The sequence below is a fragment of the Colletes latitarsis genome, chromosome 9 (genome assembly GCF_051014445.1).
Source record: "Colletes latitarsis isolate SP2378_abdomen chromosome 9, iyColLati1, whole genome shotgun sequence".
Lineage (NCBI taxonomy): Eukaryota > Metazoa > Arthropoda > Insecta > Hymenoptera > Colletidae > Colletes > Colletes latitarsis.
The window spans coordinates 26,201,882-26,219,040 of NC_135142.1; the positions used below are offsets into that span (position 1 = coordinate 26,201,882).

Here is a 17,159-nt window from a genome sequence, read left to right on the forward strand (position 1 = left end):
CCTTTCGGGCATCAATCGAATTATTCGATTTACTGCTCTTTTCGGGCTGGAGGGGGATAGGGGGAGAAACGCTGACCTTCCTTCCGCCATAACTCACAGCCACTGTCAAATCTGTCGAGGACCAGCGACCGTAATTTCGCAGGACCTACAAGAATTTGCATTAGGTTGCTAGATAACGCGTATGCTCGATGAAATGGGAATGAACGAGGAAATGGTTGTACAAACTCACCCCTCGAGAGAAGATTGTCTGATTCGGAAATTTAAGATTGCCTTTTGTATTTTTAAACGACGAACGCTGTACCCGACAATCTATCGCTATAAATTCCCAAATGGTACGTTAAAAATATAGAAACGACAAAGAGAAATCACGACGTACGGATAACCCTGTCGATGTTCCGTATCGAATTACCGGATCGTTCTCCCCAGTGCTACATTTTCGATTCGAGTTCTTACCTATTAAACGAACGGTCGCGTCCTAAACTCTAATGAAATCTATGGTGGAAACGTTACGCGAAAACCAGCGCCCCGGTAGGTAGATACCAGAGAGCACACGATTAACTCGGCCGATCGAATCGTAAAATTCAAGCAAGTTCATGGAAGCCCAGGGTGCTCGGTGTGCGGCGTGTTTGAACGGGGGTTTTATAGCGGTCCAGGAACAAACCCTGCCGGTCGAATGGTCGGGACCGTCGGCCGGCCAACCGGCCAGCCGGCCAGCCGGACAATCACAACTTGACAGGGAGGTTTAACGAGCCCTATGCTAGGTACTCCACCCATCTACCCTCGGATGGTCATTTAATTATTCGAGATACCCGAACGTTGGACCACCTACCCCTACCACGGGTTCGTTCGTTTCCCACCCCCTCCCCCTCCCGTTCTCCTGGCTGGAAACGTTGGTCAGTTTCATCCTTCCCCGTTGGCCGCCCCCGCACCGCGACCCGCCGCGGCGGCCACTAAAAGGGTATAGCGGTGACCGTCCCCCCGCCGATGTACCGACACTCGTCCCACGTGCTTGTTTCTATATTAAACCGCTGGGATGGCCGGGAGATAATAAAGACGTATAATGGAATCGAAATTGTTTCTCTATCTATCAATGCCATACACCGTCTATGCGCGAGCCGCGTTCAACCCGTCCGACAGATTCAATTTAGTTTCGCGCGGCCACGTTTAATTTGTGTCTTGATTCGTGGGTTAATACGCGGCCATAGGCCGTCCGCGTATGTTCCCTGACGTAGATAGCCACGATCGCACCCCGAACCCGTTCTTTTCCCATCGCACCGTGTCGCCGATTATCCCGCGGCACCACGCGACACGCGACAACCGAATGCGAGTCGAGGTTTTCATTACCCGTCGCGTTATTATATTTAAATACGTCCGACTCTGTTGCAACGTTCGATCCTTTGATTGCAGACGACAATCGTGACCTCAACGATCATCCCGAGGATGACTTGAAGAGACAGAGAAGCAATTACAACGGCGACCAACTATACTCGAACGTACGTATTCGACGAAAGTAATTTCAACGGACACGTATACGCGCGTATCGTATTCGTTACACCAAACGCAATCTCGATGGTCGTTTAAACGGTAGAGCATTACTAAAAAATTGTACTTTCTCGATAGGTTTACGATGAATCGTTAGGACATATCTTCCAAAGTACTGTTCCAAACTTTTGGTTCTGACGTTATCGACTATCTATTACGAAACTCTCCGCGAATCTATAATCAAGCTATAATTCGGTTTTAAGCGAAAGAACAACGAGGAACGTTAGTAGGGTGCCGGGCCGGGTCAACACCTAAGTCAATGTTAACCGTTCGTCGTGAACAAGTAGCCCGTTCTCCCGGCACTCGAACTTTGCCTCGAGCATCCGGTTTCTGTTGCAGCTGTGGTCGAGTAAATGGAGCATCAAGGACGAACACAAGCTCCTGAGCGAGCTCGGTGGCGGAGGCGGCGGTGGTGGTGGCGGCGGCGGCGGCGGCGGTGGCGGTGCGACCGGTGGCACGAACGGCGCTGGAAACGGCGGAGGCGGTGGCGGCGGCGGTGGCGGAGGTGGCGGTGGAGGTGGCGGTGGCGGAGGTTACTACGAACACGGAGGATTCCCCGGGAACGCTATTGCCACCTCTGCCGAGCTCTACGACTCCCTGGGCACCATCAGCACGATGACGCAGGCGCAAACGCCCCATCTCTACACCCCGCCCATAGGGGGCACCATAGGTGAGCGGCTCGTTCTCTCTCTTTTCACCCTTGTGCACCCTCCTTTCCGTCAACCCTCCTTCGCACAAAATCCCGGACAGTGTGTGCACCACAACCTCTTGTATATAATATTGCGTCCCCTTTGCCTCGACCTACCAAACACCACCCTTCTCTCCGTCCTTGGACGTTCCACGCGCTGGTTCTCCATTCTACGATTCCTTCTCTCCGCCTCTTCTCCTCCTGTTCGTTGTCCTACCCTCTTCCCTGTACGCTTATTATTGCGGCTTACGTCTTGCTTTGCACACCCATATCGGCTAAATACATGGCTTTAATAATGCATGAGCTGTGCTGAGCAGCGGCTACGGTGCCAGAAGAGGTGGCGGAACGCTCCACTCGGTGGTCTCTCTCGGTCTTCTCAGCTTAGGGGTGGAACTTTCTTACCTCGATATCTCCCACCTAGCCACCTCGTCTTTTTCCTTTACACGAACCACTTTCGCTTACGACACCTGCAAACTCCTGCGTAGGCTGGTGATAGGAAATCCTGTCCGATCTCTTTATTTTCTTCTTCTTTCTTTAATCTCTAACTGGTTGCCCCTGTTCCATCGAGTCTAGCCTAGCGTGCTCTCGATCGCTCTTTCGTTAATCGTTCACACTTACTCGTTCCCTTTTCGTTTCTATCTTCCTTGCGCCGTTTAACGGCGACCGATCAACGGCGGAACGTATTGCTGGAAACTGTATCGGCAAAGTAACCATCGATAAGCACGTACTATCGTACACGGACACACGAGGAACACACACGCGGAGAACTTTCTCCGGGTGGGCACGTGTTGCGAGGCAACTCGGTCACGTCACGCCGCGCCGCGGCGCGAGTTCTTTTTCGTTCGGTGCTTTTCGGAATGGACGAAGCGAGGCGTGTAACGGTCGCTTCATCTCATGAAATTCAATCGGGGATCTTCGGCCCGAGATCGAAGAATTTTTGAAGGACGACGCGATCGGGCCAAGTCGATTCCACGGTTAGCTGGTTCGCCGTTAATATATACGAGGACGAGCGTCTCGATGGAGAGACTCTCGATCGAGTTCGCAAAAGATGTTCTCGCCAATCTTTCGTCGACGATTAAAGAAACGAGAGACGTTCTTGGAGGGATTCCTCGGATCGTAAAGACACGCGGGTGGTCGATAATGGAAAGCAAATTTACGTTGAAACTTGAATAGAACTTGGTGAATACTATTCGCGAGTCGTTCAACGTTCCGCCTTGATCGCCAGCCGACGATACAAAAATCGCAATAACGGAAACATGGGGATCCCTTAATAGCAGGTGGTACTTTGACGCCGCTCGCACCACTGACGATGCAAGAACTAAAATTGAGCCAAACATTGGACGGGGCTAACATGTCTCCTTACCACACCACCGGTGAGTTCGCCACCTCTTTAGTTTTCTTACGGTCACACGCGCCGTACATTTATATTTTTAAACGCCAATCATCGCGACAGACCATCCGATTCCTCGAACCTACCATCGCCGATCGATCACCGGTTCATCCGACCCGAAACGAATCCCAAGTACTGATAATAACTGCTAGAGACTATGGTCTCGTATCACGCATTGAATATCGGACGATTAATTTTCTATAAGCAACGCGGTGCCATTAACGTTATTTTTCACCGCACACTGTCGTTTCGGAATTCCTTGATCCCTTACCGATCACGTATAATCACGCGAGCATCGGAGAAAAGTCAATCGAAATGTTCGGAAGAGCAGAAACCTTGACGCGAAAGATTACAGAGACGTTTAAAGATACCCGAAGGAAAACCTAATTTCTGTCTGAGCGTTAAGGGGTTCGAATAGTTCCGAAACGTGTTCGGGTCTTAGTTCTATTTACTCGGTAATTCATGAACATCCCTAACGCGCTGCATAAATGTAACCGGGTTTCCTTGATAATTCGGATTTTATCGAGAGTAGATGACGACGACCAACTCCATACACGATCACCGTCCCGACGTCCATAGTCCCAAAGAGAATTTATTTAAGCTTTAGACGTAAGGCGCTGATCGTTAGCTAGTGCTTGACTCGAATGTCGTGTTGTGTTGTGCATGGCCATAGCAGAGAGCAGTACCGTCGCAGTATCGTACGTGGGGGTGGGGGCCGGTGGGGGCGAGCAAAGTCCCCCGATTTCGTTGCAGAACGAGACAAACGCAACCCCCGCGGCCCCCAACACCCCCGGAGGGGATCCCGGACTGACGGTCTTGCAGCCGCCAGTTTCTCAACCCCAGGTAGCCTCTGCGATACCGCCGTACTCGACGATGCTTCCCAGTTTCGGACACTACGCCACCGGTGAGTATCAACGGGCAGCCTGGCTGTTCCTTTACCCAAGATAAACACATCCCCGTTACCCTACCCTCTGCGGAATCCTCGATCACGCAGAGGGTAAGTCAGGGCCCTGTAGGGCTGCTCTGGCTTACCAGCTTCGCAACCAGTCGCGCAGACAACAATCCGTTACTTGCTCCTTCGATACTTTTCTTCTTTCAATTTCAATCGAAGGATATCGATCCACATCGACGTCCGTAACAACCCGTTCGCACGATACGGTTTTTTTTTTCTCCTCGATTCACCGTTCACGCAGTTCGAATAAAGCTTTTTATTCCTACGAGACACCGCCAGAAATCATAATCTAACCAGATCTCGATGAATATTTGTTTAGGTGGTGGCGACTACGCGTACAGCGCGGCATATTCTCAATACTCGAGCGCACCGTACAGCGGCTATGGTTATGGAGCAGCGACAAGCGGGTTGCTCAGTAAGTAAACAGTGAGTATGAGTGCCGATTAGGTTAGGATCAACGAAACGTCAAACGTTAACTCGTCGATAGAGTACGAGCTCGTAGGAACTGATCGACGTACCCGAACCACGGGAAAAAAACAACTCCAACACGATGGAATCGGACTTTCTAAAACCGAAGAAACCCGCCGACTATTTCATTACAATTCGAGATATCGCGGATAAGATCGAACCTCGCAAAAAGCTCGCCGGAATCCGTGGACCGGCGATGGGGGGGAGGGTGTCCTGGTTTTAAAGTAGCCACGAGCCGATGCTCGGCTTTCATAATGGACGATTGCAGCGTACTTCATAGATCGCGATACCCACCTCCGAGTGAAATGCGTCCGGCGCATAAGAATCAACGGAATAATAAACAATTTTTTATCCGACACGCGATACGTTGCTTGCGCATGACGTAACGACGTGTCTGTATTCGACAACCAGTACAACTAAAGTTTCGCAGCCGCGAGTTTAACTTTTCCCCTTTCTAGAACGTTATTTCGCAACGAGCCGCGAACGTACTATCATCGACGATCCGAAAATAGCCCGGACGCGCAAAATTGAAAGTAACGCGAAAATGTCGTTGCCGCGAACTATTGAAAACAATCTCGCGTATAGTGGGTACAATGGATGCAACGAACTCGAGGTACAGAGCGAATATTTCTTCGATCAAAAGAGAATTCTGGAAGCTCCCTTTACCAAACCCACAATTTTGACAACAAATAATAATGATTCTGTTAGAATTCGCTGCGTATCTTGTACCCATCGCAGAGTATACGACGTAAAATAAAGTCGGCAACTCGATGTCTGCCGGAAAGAAGATTTAACCAAAAAGTACCTAAGCGTCTCGTAGCTTGATACGCGTAATAGCGTGCGACGATGCAGCCTGAAAATAAAGAATTTTAATCTCATTTTACAGACTCGACGTACTACTATTGCAACGGTGACCCGCTGGCGTCTTCCCACAACAATTCGCAGCAGGGCGGCGGATGTAACAACGGAGGGCCAGAAAACAGTACGGACGTGGCCAGTCGATCGCCATTGGCAGCTACCAGGGCAAGTAGCGGCGCGAGCGCGGCTTCGCCGACCGGAAGCGCGTGCACTAAACCGGATCACGCGTCCACGCCGACGGATCTTTATCTGGCCTGATCGATCGATGGTTCGGAAGATTAACTCCGAACGGAGTGTCTTCACGGAGTGGGAGAAGCAACCAACGACGATAGACGCCATATCACGAAAAACCCACGCTGAAATTAAGCAATGATCTCTTTGATGAGTCGAATCGACGAGAACGATCAATCGCGGAATACGATCGGAATACGATACGGCGAGAAGCATGGCTAATTCCCGTTGTAAAGCGCGATGACTGACCAGACACCGGTCGCGTTGACGCGCCACACGACGTTTGCAAGACCGAATTCGACGATCGCTAACCCACGACGCGTCGACCGTAGAACATTCGCATCGATCCGCGCGATAATCCCGAGAGAGAAATAGACTTGGAAGTTTTATTCGATTTAAAGGATGTTAAACGATTCGATCGGCAAAGCAAAACGATCGAGCATCGATGCATTATCAGAAATAACGGTTAGAAATCGTCGGTGGCAAGGAATATCTGTAAACGACGCGAATCTTGCCGATAACCGATCATTTTTATTAACAATTTTAAACGAACGGTGACGACACGACGAGTGTCTGGTCCAGCAAGCTCGGAGGTCAACTCCTTCGAAACGCGCGGTCGGGATTGCAGGTTTTATCGCGGCTCTTACCGACGGTGTCGGGACGCCGTAGAGCGCGCGTAACCGTAGGTAGTTTAATTTAACGATCCTCAGTTAGCATAATTTCTACATGATGCCCGCGATCGGTTCTTCCTTCGAACGTGCCCGTGCATTCCTCGCGCTTATCCCGCGAAATCAAATCGCGAATCCACGGGAATGCAGTTGGACGCGTTTGTTACCGACGCCGTTAGAACGTGTACATATATATAAAATGGAAAAATATATACATATACCCGTGTAAACATACAGCGTCAACTCCCACGAACGACACGTTCTTTCTCCTAACGAGCACGTCGAATCTCACCCTACCCCCGTCCACCTCCCATCATCCTCACACGCCTCACGAACCATCGAGCGACGTATAGTATACATATTAGGTATAGTCGATAAGTTTATTGAGATTTTTAAATCAGGAATCGACGTAACGATCGCTACTGTTAAGGATATTATATATATTTTTTGTAGAAACCAAAGACCACAGACGGATTGCCGAATGAAAATTGCGTGCGTCGCGTAGCTACGGCAGAGACAGAGTTTTACGGCGGTTTTATGCGAACGTTTTAAATGTAAATGTAACGCGGGTCTGCGAGTGACGCGTGTGTACAGGATCCTGCGGAGCAACGAACGAATGCAAATTGAAAATCGGGAAAGCGTGAAAGGCGAGAACAAAGTCGAGCGATGCGATCGATGCGAGCGATCGATTCGCGGCGGGCCGCAATGGCGCCAAGTTAGCTTCGTTCGCGTCGATCCCATCGATCGCGTAGATCGTCCGTAGACCGTTGCGACCGCGAAACCAAAACCTTCCACCGATTTCGCGAACAGGAGTTCCCGGCGTTCCGTCCAACGCCATCGCCGCTCTCGCGCTGCATGCAACTACGGAAGTCGAGTCGCTTCCGGCTTCGCGTCGTGCGGAACGCTCGAAAAAAGAAAAAAAAAAACTAGAAATATCACGAAACCGTAATTAACGTCCGATCGCGGATAACTTAACGAGAAGTTACGTGCTCGCGATCTCTCGGTGATTAACGGGCAAAAATGATAATTTGTAACCTTAATAAGGAAATTTACGCGCGAGCCTCCGAAGCATTTGATTTCCCCCGAACGAAACACACGGCCGTACCCGCGCTACCGATCGAAACATTATTCTTAAACGTACAATATACATATATTTATTTATCGATCCGTTCACTCTTTTAATTTAATATTTATTCGATGGCAAAGAAATCTTTACGACCGTGCGCGATACGAACGTACGCAGTGCAATGAAAACGTCGAAAGACGAGTATTTTAATTAACGATTTTCATAATCATCGCGATGAATGAGAAAACGCGCGTAACGCGCCTAATGCGCGGAGAGGATTATCAACGTATCGCGTCTCGCTTGAGAAATTCACCGTGAAATGGGTTTCCTAGCGCGCATTCGTTCGCATCACAGTTATCTCATAATTAACGAATTATTTTCGAGCGCATCTCGCGTGAACGATAAGAGCCCGATACACGCGAAACTCATTGCTAGTTTTATTCATTCCCCGTTCTTTTTAATCGCACTTCATTCCGACGTAATTTATTCTAACGTCTAACAAACGGCTCGCACGTTCTTTCGCCTTTCCATCCTCGTTATACATTTTTCTTCGTCGGACGAGTCTTCGAATTTTCCGTTCGACGCGATCATCGGATGCTTCGACTTTCCCGCCCCTCCCCCTCTCCTCGCCGCTTCCGTTTTACGTATAATTGCATTCTCGTAGTATCCAGGTCCACCGATGCCAAGACGAAGGATCGTCGTAGCCAATCGCTGTTTTAAAAATTCACGTATCTTGAAACCGCGGGCAGAAATCAGACGTGGAAAACGCCGCGACAGGGAAAGATGAATAGTGCGATACTGAAATTTCGAAGCTGCGAGGTTCGTGCGTTCGCGGTGTTTCGTCGAAATCGCGAATATCCGTCGCGGCTCGAACAAAGGAAGCGTCTCTTTCGGCTTTTCTCGTTTCCGCGTCGAGCGTTCGAAGATGCGTTTTATTTCTTCTCCGGGAAACGCGTCAAGATCGTATTTGACTATTGCGTACTTTACATTGTTACTCTATTACTGGTATCGCAACCACGATGATTATTAACGATTATTATTATTCTATTTGCTATTATCGCTATTTTTCATTATTGTCACGATTATTATTATTATTATGATTATCATTATTATTATTACAATTATTATTATATTATTATTATCATTATTATTATTATTATTATATTATTTAATGTCATTATTATTTATTAATTGTAACGACGACCTATGTGTAATAAGTTTTGCCAAAGAAACCCATTGGAAGAGCAATATCGCGTTAATGTTTTTTTCTTTTTCAAGCCGCCTCCGTAGGTTGGAGGCGGATCTTTCAACGAAGCGAAAAGAAAGGGAAGTCGCGAAGCAAAACTAGCGGCAACGCGAGAGGAAGCGCTTATTCGCGTAGCATTCGAACAAAGGGGATGTTTCCCCGTGGCAATTGCGAGGCACGCGCGAAACCAGAACACTTCGGTTTCGATGCTGCGCCCCGCCAACTTTTTAATCGAAACGTAACCAACGGTTTTGTCTTTTTATCTTTTCTTTCGTGTTCCGTACTCCCGTGTGATATTCTTGTTCCGTGAGCCGCTCTTGCCGAGTCTCGCTGTTGATACTTGCAAACAAAACTCTGTACATCCTTTTTAAATAAATATGAGGTTTATACGAAATTCGTTCCATAGTTTACTTACTCTTCTCCTCGAAAGAATGGAACTCCCTACGAGCACACTTCGCACCACTCTGCGTGAGCTATGTAATATAACAATACCAGTAATGTTAACGAGAACGATAATATCATAGATCGGTAGAAGAAAAGATTTTTTGTTACGTTGAGTAGAGTCGACGTCAAAAGACTCGCGTCGCGTACGAATAAGATAAATTGTCATCGAAATCTCAATGAAAAAATTGTGTAATTAACAAACCGAAATATTGTCCAACGATACTCTAGGTTGAAAATAAAATACTATGCTATAATCGGTGCGCTTGAAATTTTATTCCCTGTCTATACGATAAGCCGTAACTCGTGGATTTAAGATCTAATCGACGGTCTGTTTATACGAAACGAGCGTACATAAAATAGACCTAATCGTAAAGATGGAGAAAATTAGAAAAGCTAGTTTGGAACTGCGCGCCTAGTGGAAACACCGCGCACCTCCATCCACCTTCTGAATGCATCCTACTATACCAGCGGTAAATATGCTTAAAAACGCTCGGAAGATAACTTTTCCTCGAAAGGCAATACAAATTCCTGCCATCGCCGTAGTTCGTACATATCAACTCAGACAAGATGTACCAGTAGACCCTATCAAAAACGAGATATACGAGTAAACATTTCACCCTACGTACTTTTTCGGTCCATTTTTCTGGGGCTCTAGAACCCCATTACCATTTTCGTGTCACTCGCAACATTACCAACAGATTTAGAAATGAATTTCAATCCCTTCCCCATAGTCAACTCGCATGTATTTACGCACACGTTACAACTGTCTGTCCATCAATACTAATTCAGTGAATAATTTCTCAACTGACGAGGACGCTAAAATCACCTACTTTTTCGCACGGTATGGCAATTGTTCGAACTGATGTTCAAAAAGACACGTATTAACAAAAATTAATGAATAGAAAATGGGCAATACTACAGATACGGAAGTTATGCATACGATTTTGAGTCTCAACTGCCCAGGCATTTTTATTTTCCAACCCATGTATACCTATTACACATAAACGAGATAAAGAATAGACCTATCGTTAGTGGGATGAACGCTATCGCTGTACCACAAGTGTCTTATAACATGAGATACACTCTTCCAAAGTGGAACAAAATGTTAAAAAGATCATGCATCAAATTGTAAGGGGATTCTCGTAAGAAGGCTTTAGTCTTCATAATGGTTTTAATGGGTCGATGATCAACAATGACTAACTTATGGTCACTGGTGGTCAGCAGTGAGGTGGACATCAAGATCAGCGGTCCAGTTAAGATCCAGAAATGGTCAAGAGATGGGAGCAATCGAAATAGTATTGTTCTCTAGACCAAGCGGTTCTTAACTCTTCACGTTGACATTGTCTCCCCACTCTTCAACTTCCTCACTCGAAGACTACCGCTGGACAAATTCTTCAGTACCCCTGGAGCATCCAGGGGGAACGGGTCTCGCGGGCCTACGCCAGGCCATTCGTGGAGCGCTGACCACTGGGAGGACCAGGAGTGACCAGGACTGACCAGAACTGACCAGAACTGACCACTACTGACCAGTGCTGACCAGTGCAGATCCGACTACTGACCACTACTGACCAGTGCCGGACCGTGATGACCACTGGTAAGAACTATTTAAAATTGCTCTCCCCACTTCTATTTTGTCGTTTGATACCAATTCAACGTTATGGAACTGTCTAACGCTTTTCCTAAATTACGAATCGTTTCTTATGTTACAGCTGGACCTCTGGTGCTGCTTCCTTGGTAATGGTAACTAATGGTCAACAAGTAGTAAGCTCACTTCACTTATTTATATTATTATCACAAAATTGACCAGTTTATTTTATTTGTTTGGTCGTAATTCAATGTTATTTGATTGTCCGGTTTCATCTAATTATTATGTTCTCTTCCTGTACCATTTTTGTTTGCATATTATGTTATGAATTTTGTTAACCCATGTATCATTTTTGTTTGTTTTTATTTTATGAATTTTGATGTCACTAATTAGAATAAGATTTGTATTCTTATTCTATTCCGCTAAGATCTTTTGTCTAATTCTCTGATATTTTCACTCTTTGTTTTCTATTACTTCATCGTTGGATTTTCAATTCTGCTCAATCTTTGTTTCTGTTCGTCTTCGTTGGTATGGTTCTTCAGATAATTTTTGTAATCGTTGGCTATTTTACTTCGACATTATCTCTACTTCTATTTATCTCTCGTTACGAAGTATAGGTAGAATACTTTGTTTGTATCATGTGTAAATTTTGTACATTTCGTTAGGTAGGTCTAACATCGATAATCTTATAGATTTTCACTCTTCGATACATCAATACGACAAATTATTCCATCGCTTTGTCTAGTTTGCATGGTGGTTATTAAATTTCCTTTCGTATGTCACTAATATGTGTATCAATTTTAGTTTCAGATTATTCGCAGGGACATCGATGGAAAACACCACAACCGCCGAGGGATATTTAATTCTAAGTCGATTAGATTTAAGCTTCGTCGCGAATCTTAAAATTAACGTCGAAGATTTCTTTATTCTATATATTTCCGCGTCCTACCAAGCAATTATTGAATAAGTAACTTCTCCCTCGCTCGTTCCCTCGTTCCTAGCTTCGGTCACCACTGTTTCATCGATTGAAACATGTGATCGGCCGTGTATCTGGTCCGAAAGATCTAATCGCCTTCCCTTGGTAAGCTTGATTGAGGGAAAACGGCACTTCGCTGGAAGGTGTGGAGTTTCCGTATTCTGCGGAAACGCATACCTTCCAGCGGAAGTCGACTCTGTCTCAGGTACTCTCTCTTTGTCAGACAGCCTAAGTCGGGTCCTTCGGGCTCCCGGCGGGTTGCGTTGGAGAAATGGAGACCTCGATTCGGAGTTGCAGTTCTCTGTTTTCTTGTTGAGATCGAGTTAGCAAGGGCAGTAGGTTCGATCATCGGATCAGCTGCACGGTTTAGCATCGTGTCGCGTCGCGTCTTTCACAATTAGCTTCATCCCTTTTTAAACGAAATAATTGCTTGGTACCACTTGTTTAGTTTCAACTCTGTTAGCTTAAACTTCGACGTTAATTTTAAGTCTCTGGTGTATCTGCGTATGCCAAGTAATTATTTAACATGTAGCTTCTCTCGACTCGTTCTCTCGTTTCTTGCTTCGGTCACCACTGTTTCGTCGAACGAAACATGTGATCGGCCGTCCAGTTTGTCCGAAAGATCTAGTCGCCTGCCAATGATAGATCGATTTCTAGAAATAGAAATCAATCTACCAAGGGTAGTGTTGATTCGATCCGAAGATCTGCTGCACGGTTCAGCATCGCGTCGCGTCGCGTATCCCACAATTTACCTTCACCCCTTTTTAAACGAAATAATTACTTGGTACAACTAAACTAGAAGATTGAAGGAACATTGCTTCCTTCTATCTCTCTAGTTTAGTAATCTAGCTTATAAGAATGTAAAAGGAAGATCGATCGAACTTTGATTCTATCTATCTCCCTTCGGGTCTCCACTCGCAGCAACCTCCACGTGGTGAGACCTGGTAATCGGTGTCACCCACGATAGAAAAGTTATTCTTCGTGGGTGACACCGAGCTAATGGCTGCGAATTTAGAATTGTTTCTTGATATAATAAACGAATTTAGTTTTATAGTTAGGCAGGTGTTTGGTTAACCATTATGTTAGGCAGGTTATTTTTATTTGAAGACAAATTACAGAAATTTTATTGTTTTTTAACGAAATAAAAGCTGTACGGTTCGGAATTGGGCATCGATCGATGAATTTACATTTAGACTTGATCATAGATTTTGTCGTTTATCATTTTCAGCGTAGAAGTGCTTTGATGAATTTTTTGGTGCTCTTTACGATTATAAAAAGATGCATATCAGTATTAGAATAAGCATAAAATTTCGGAAAAATATTTCTGGACTCACATCACAATTTCACATTGTGAAATAACATTCATTTTTCGCAACGCTAATACCAAACCGATATCAAATTTATTCTCGTGACACTACATTGAAAACAAACGCGATAATAATCAGATCGCTGCGCTAAAAGTAATCGCGATAAGTTTATAATATTCGCAACGCTAACTTGAAACCAAACGCGATTATTCGCATTTCGCAACGCTAATGCAAAACGCGATGCCAAAAAACATTGGACATCTGAAAAATTACTAAATACTACAACTACAGACGAATACAGTGACAATAAATAATGAGTTTCCATCCTCATCCGAAGATGAAGATGAAGAACCATTCGTTGCAGCCCACTCTTGCGACAGTTTGTCAGGGCCTCTTCGAGAGTCTCTTCTTTCTTCGGCGGGCCTGCCGATGTCTGAAACTTAAGCCTGGGCTCGAGATTCCGTGCAATACGCAATCTACCAGCAATATACGAATTGTTGGAAGAGAATACGTGTAAAATCTCGAGCGGGACGAGCGTTTCGGAGAACCTACTGCGACGCGACCGCGACCGCGACAAGGGACTGTAAAGCAAACGATTTCAAGAATCGAAAGTAACTCCGAAACAAACGGCACGAACCGTTTCAATCGGCTAACTTTTCAACTCTCGAAATCGAACTACAGGTACAGGACTGCCACGCGATAACGCGCCTACCCGAGAAAAGACTGTGGACAGTCCTGCCCTGGCCCTTCCTACTTACGTTTAATACACACATACCAGAAAGTAAGCTACCTACCTACCTAACGCTGTATTTAAAAAATTGCAAAACGCATTCTCTCAACACACACACTCCACGGTCCTCATGCATAATGTCCGGGCGCAAGAGCCTAAACTAGAGAGGATTCCCCGGGGTTCCTCCGACACCCGGACATTGCAAACATTCACACGCTAAGGTACGTACCAATTTCCTGAAATCAACTGACAAAACCTAGTGGCCATTGCGTATTTATGTTAAATATACATATTACGTTATTTCCATCCAGTAGAATTTTTTATAAAATATGTTATTCTATAAATGATCGTAATCGATTTACATTCTGTGTTTAAGATCAAAAAGCTAACTATCGTGTATATTTCATAAAATATTTTGTACCATGATCATATAGTATGCAATAAATATGTAAAAGATGAAATTGAATTGTTATTGTTAATTATGATAATCTTTTAAAACGACGCAATTCCACAGCCTAACCACACACACACACACATGCGGAAATTGCGTCGCGCACGAAACACTAACGCAAAGTCAGTCGCACATAGATATTATTAAGAATTCTTATAAACTAAATCATCGTGCCCATTACCTCCGCTCACACAAGTAGCACCTGGGCACTTGAGTAAGTTTAAGCAACGAACACGGAAACATTTCCTGAAAATCCTCAACTAGAAATAATGATTATAGTCAATATTAGCGTATAACGAAATAGTGTTCCTTTATTCTTTCTTATTTTATTTATTTTAATGGACTTTCTACTTGCAATGAATGAAGAACAAACATTTAATATACATTAATAGCAAAAAATATTATTAGTAAAGAAAATTATTCTGATTAAAATTGTATTACTCGAGAGGAAATACTTTAATCTAGACTTTAGAATAAAATAATTTATTTTGAAAATTTATGATAAATTAGTGAAGCAAACAAATTCAAATATTTAACCCTCGGACAATTCTGTCATCAAAGCATATTTTTTAAAGATGAAAATAGTAAATAATGCATGACTCAAGAATTTATCCGTCGCGAAATGTTTTCTTGTGCACAAATTGAAACATTATATTTTTCAATACAAAAGGAAAGACTTTGGTATCTTGGATGCAAAGTCATCAAATTATATTTAAATGTCAGACATGAACAATATAAAAATCAATCAATATTCAAGATAAAATAATTTAATAAAATAATTTGCCATATTATGGAGCTTTCATTTGTCATATTAAAAATTGTGAAGCACAAGAAAACCCTAGCCTAACCTACAAAAATTCATGCCGTGGTCACTGTATTCGTCAAAAATAGCACGTATACAACTGGTCACCCGCGTCGATTCGGACCTTTTTGTCCTACGACGTGATTGGGGACCAGAGGAATCAAAATATCATGCGACTCACCAATTGTAGAATTTAAATACTCGGACGACAATGTTTGTAGTAGCAGTCAGCAACGAAGTCAGCAACGTAGACAGCAACGTAGTCAGCGACGAAATCGTCTAAGAGGTTATGTGAATCCGTCAGTAGGTACGTGGATACGATCCTGTAAAAAGAAACAGCAAATATAACACTTAATTTGTTAAATTATAGAGATTTTAATTCTAATAAAAAAACTTTTGCTGACGTACGAGGATACTTACATTTTTTGCTCGTGGGCATCGCCAAATGTTCCTATTTAGTAATGAAGTGATTCTATTGTCGTGATTTAGAAAGAAAAGAGCCACGATGCTCTGGAAAGAATGTACAACTACGCAAGAGACACTGACTCGACCTTCGCGTGTATCTAAACTGTAAACGATTCTCTACTTGAAGCAACTGTCCTTCGAAAAACAACCAACTATTCTACGAAACAAGCACTGATTCTACCGACCGCATTGCGCGCGGTCATCAGAATTTCTGAAAAAAAATCTGAAATTAGAAAAAAAAAATAATTAAGTAATCAGTTAGACCTGTCTATTTATCGATTTAATATTAAATTTCATCGATAAAAAGACAAAAATATGTAAATGTATATAGGTGCATACTCACTTGTTATAACGAAGTTGATTCTACCCATATTGAATTTCCACTTTCAATTTCCCGACATAATGGCGTCCATGGCATGCCGGTAGCGTCCCTCCTTCCAGTCGAATTGCAGCAAAATCTGTAGCAGAGAGGAAACAAAAATTACGGTCCAATGCGTTAAAATAAATCTATCTGTACCTTAATTAAACATCGACTGAACCCGAAATATGGTCTAGGAATGATAATTACGTTCAGAAATATCATAATCGATGACGAGGATTACGTATGGAAGGGCACGCGCGAGAGAGGTTGGAAATATTTCGCGATTCCGTATGACTTTATAATAGAGACGCGTTAATATTACAAGAAAGCACCAACAGAGAGTACTAGTAACGATTCGGGACATTAAGATGACAATAATTAAAAAGTACAAACCTAATTAGCCGCGAAGCCTGTCACGGTACCTCATCACAGCAGTTTCCAGACGAGGAATGAGGAGCAGGTCCGAACACGTTTACCGCGCGAATTAGGAGATGGCGGGGGGAAGCGGGGTGAGGTCGTCTCGTCACGTAGTCCCGTCCCGCTTTGCGATGTATATCTTCGAAGAAAAAGTTAAACCTTCCATCTCCAATAAATTAAAGTAAATAATATAAATTAAATAAATACAGAAAGATACCAGACAAACACTTAATTAATGTTTTATTATTTTTACACTGTTGTGACGTCACGATGCGAAGCAACCAATCAGTGGCGCTGCTTGAACATCAAATATATCGATCTTTTAGTCGACGCGAAAATAACTAGATCCATTGGAATACATTAATTGTAACTGCACTCACATTATGTGTAAATATTAACTTTTAATCTAAATTTCAATCAGTTTTTCATATTAATATTCCTTTCATGTATGGTATATTTTATGTGTCTCTTAAAAATAGAATATCTATCTATTATGATATTCATAGGTAACT

The 17,159-nt window shown here is 44.0% G+C and overlaps 1 protein-coding gene across 6 annotated transcripts in view; it reads left to right on the forward strand.

The window, feature by feature from the left end:
* Positions 1 to 9,519, forward strand: part of Sv (paired box protein shaven) — a 95,097-nt gene extending 85,578 nt beyond the window's left edge. For 3 of the 6 annotated variants that reach the window (XM_076772793.1, XM_076772799.1, XM_076772797.1), the window contains 6 exons: positions 1,408 to 1,493; positions 1,882 to 2,212; positions 3,505 to 3,603; positions 4,294 to 4,524; positions 4,892 to 4,987; positions 5,927 to 9,519. In XM_076772793.1, the coding sequence (XP_076628908.1) occupies positions 1,408 to 1,493; positions 1,882 to 2,212; positions 3,505 to 3,603; positions 4,294 to 4,524; positions 4,892 to 4,987; positions 5,927 to 6,156 (1,073 nt within the window). In that variant the 3' untranslated portion in view covers positions 6,157 to 9,519. Of the gene's footprint in view, positions 1 to 1,407; positions 1,494 to 1,881; positions 2,213 to 3,504; positions 3,604 to 4,293; positions 4,525 to 4,891; positions 4,999 to 5,926 lie in introns of all 6 variants that reach the window. The other 3 variants (XM_076772794.1, XM_076772798.1, XM_076772795.1) reach the window with 3 other exon arrangements.
* The last annotated feature ends 7,640 nt before the right edge of the window (positions 9,520 to 17,159 follow it).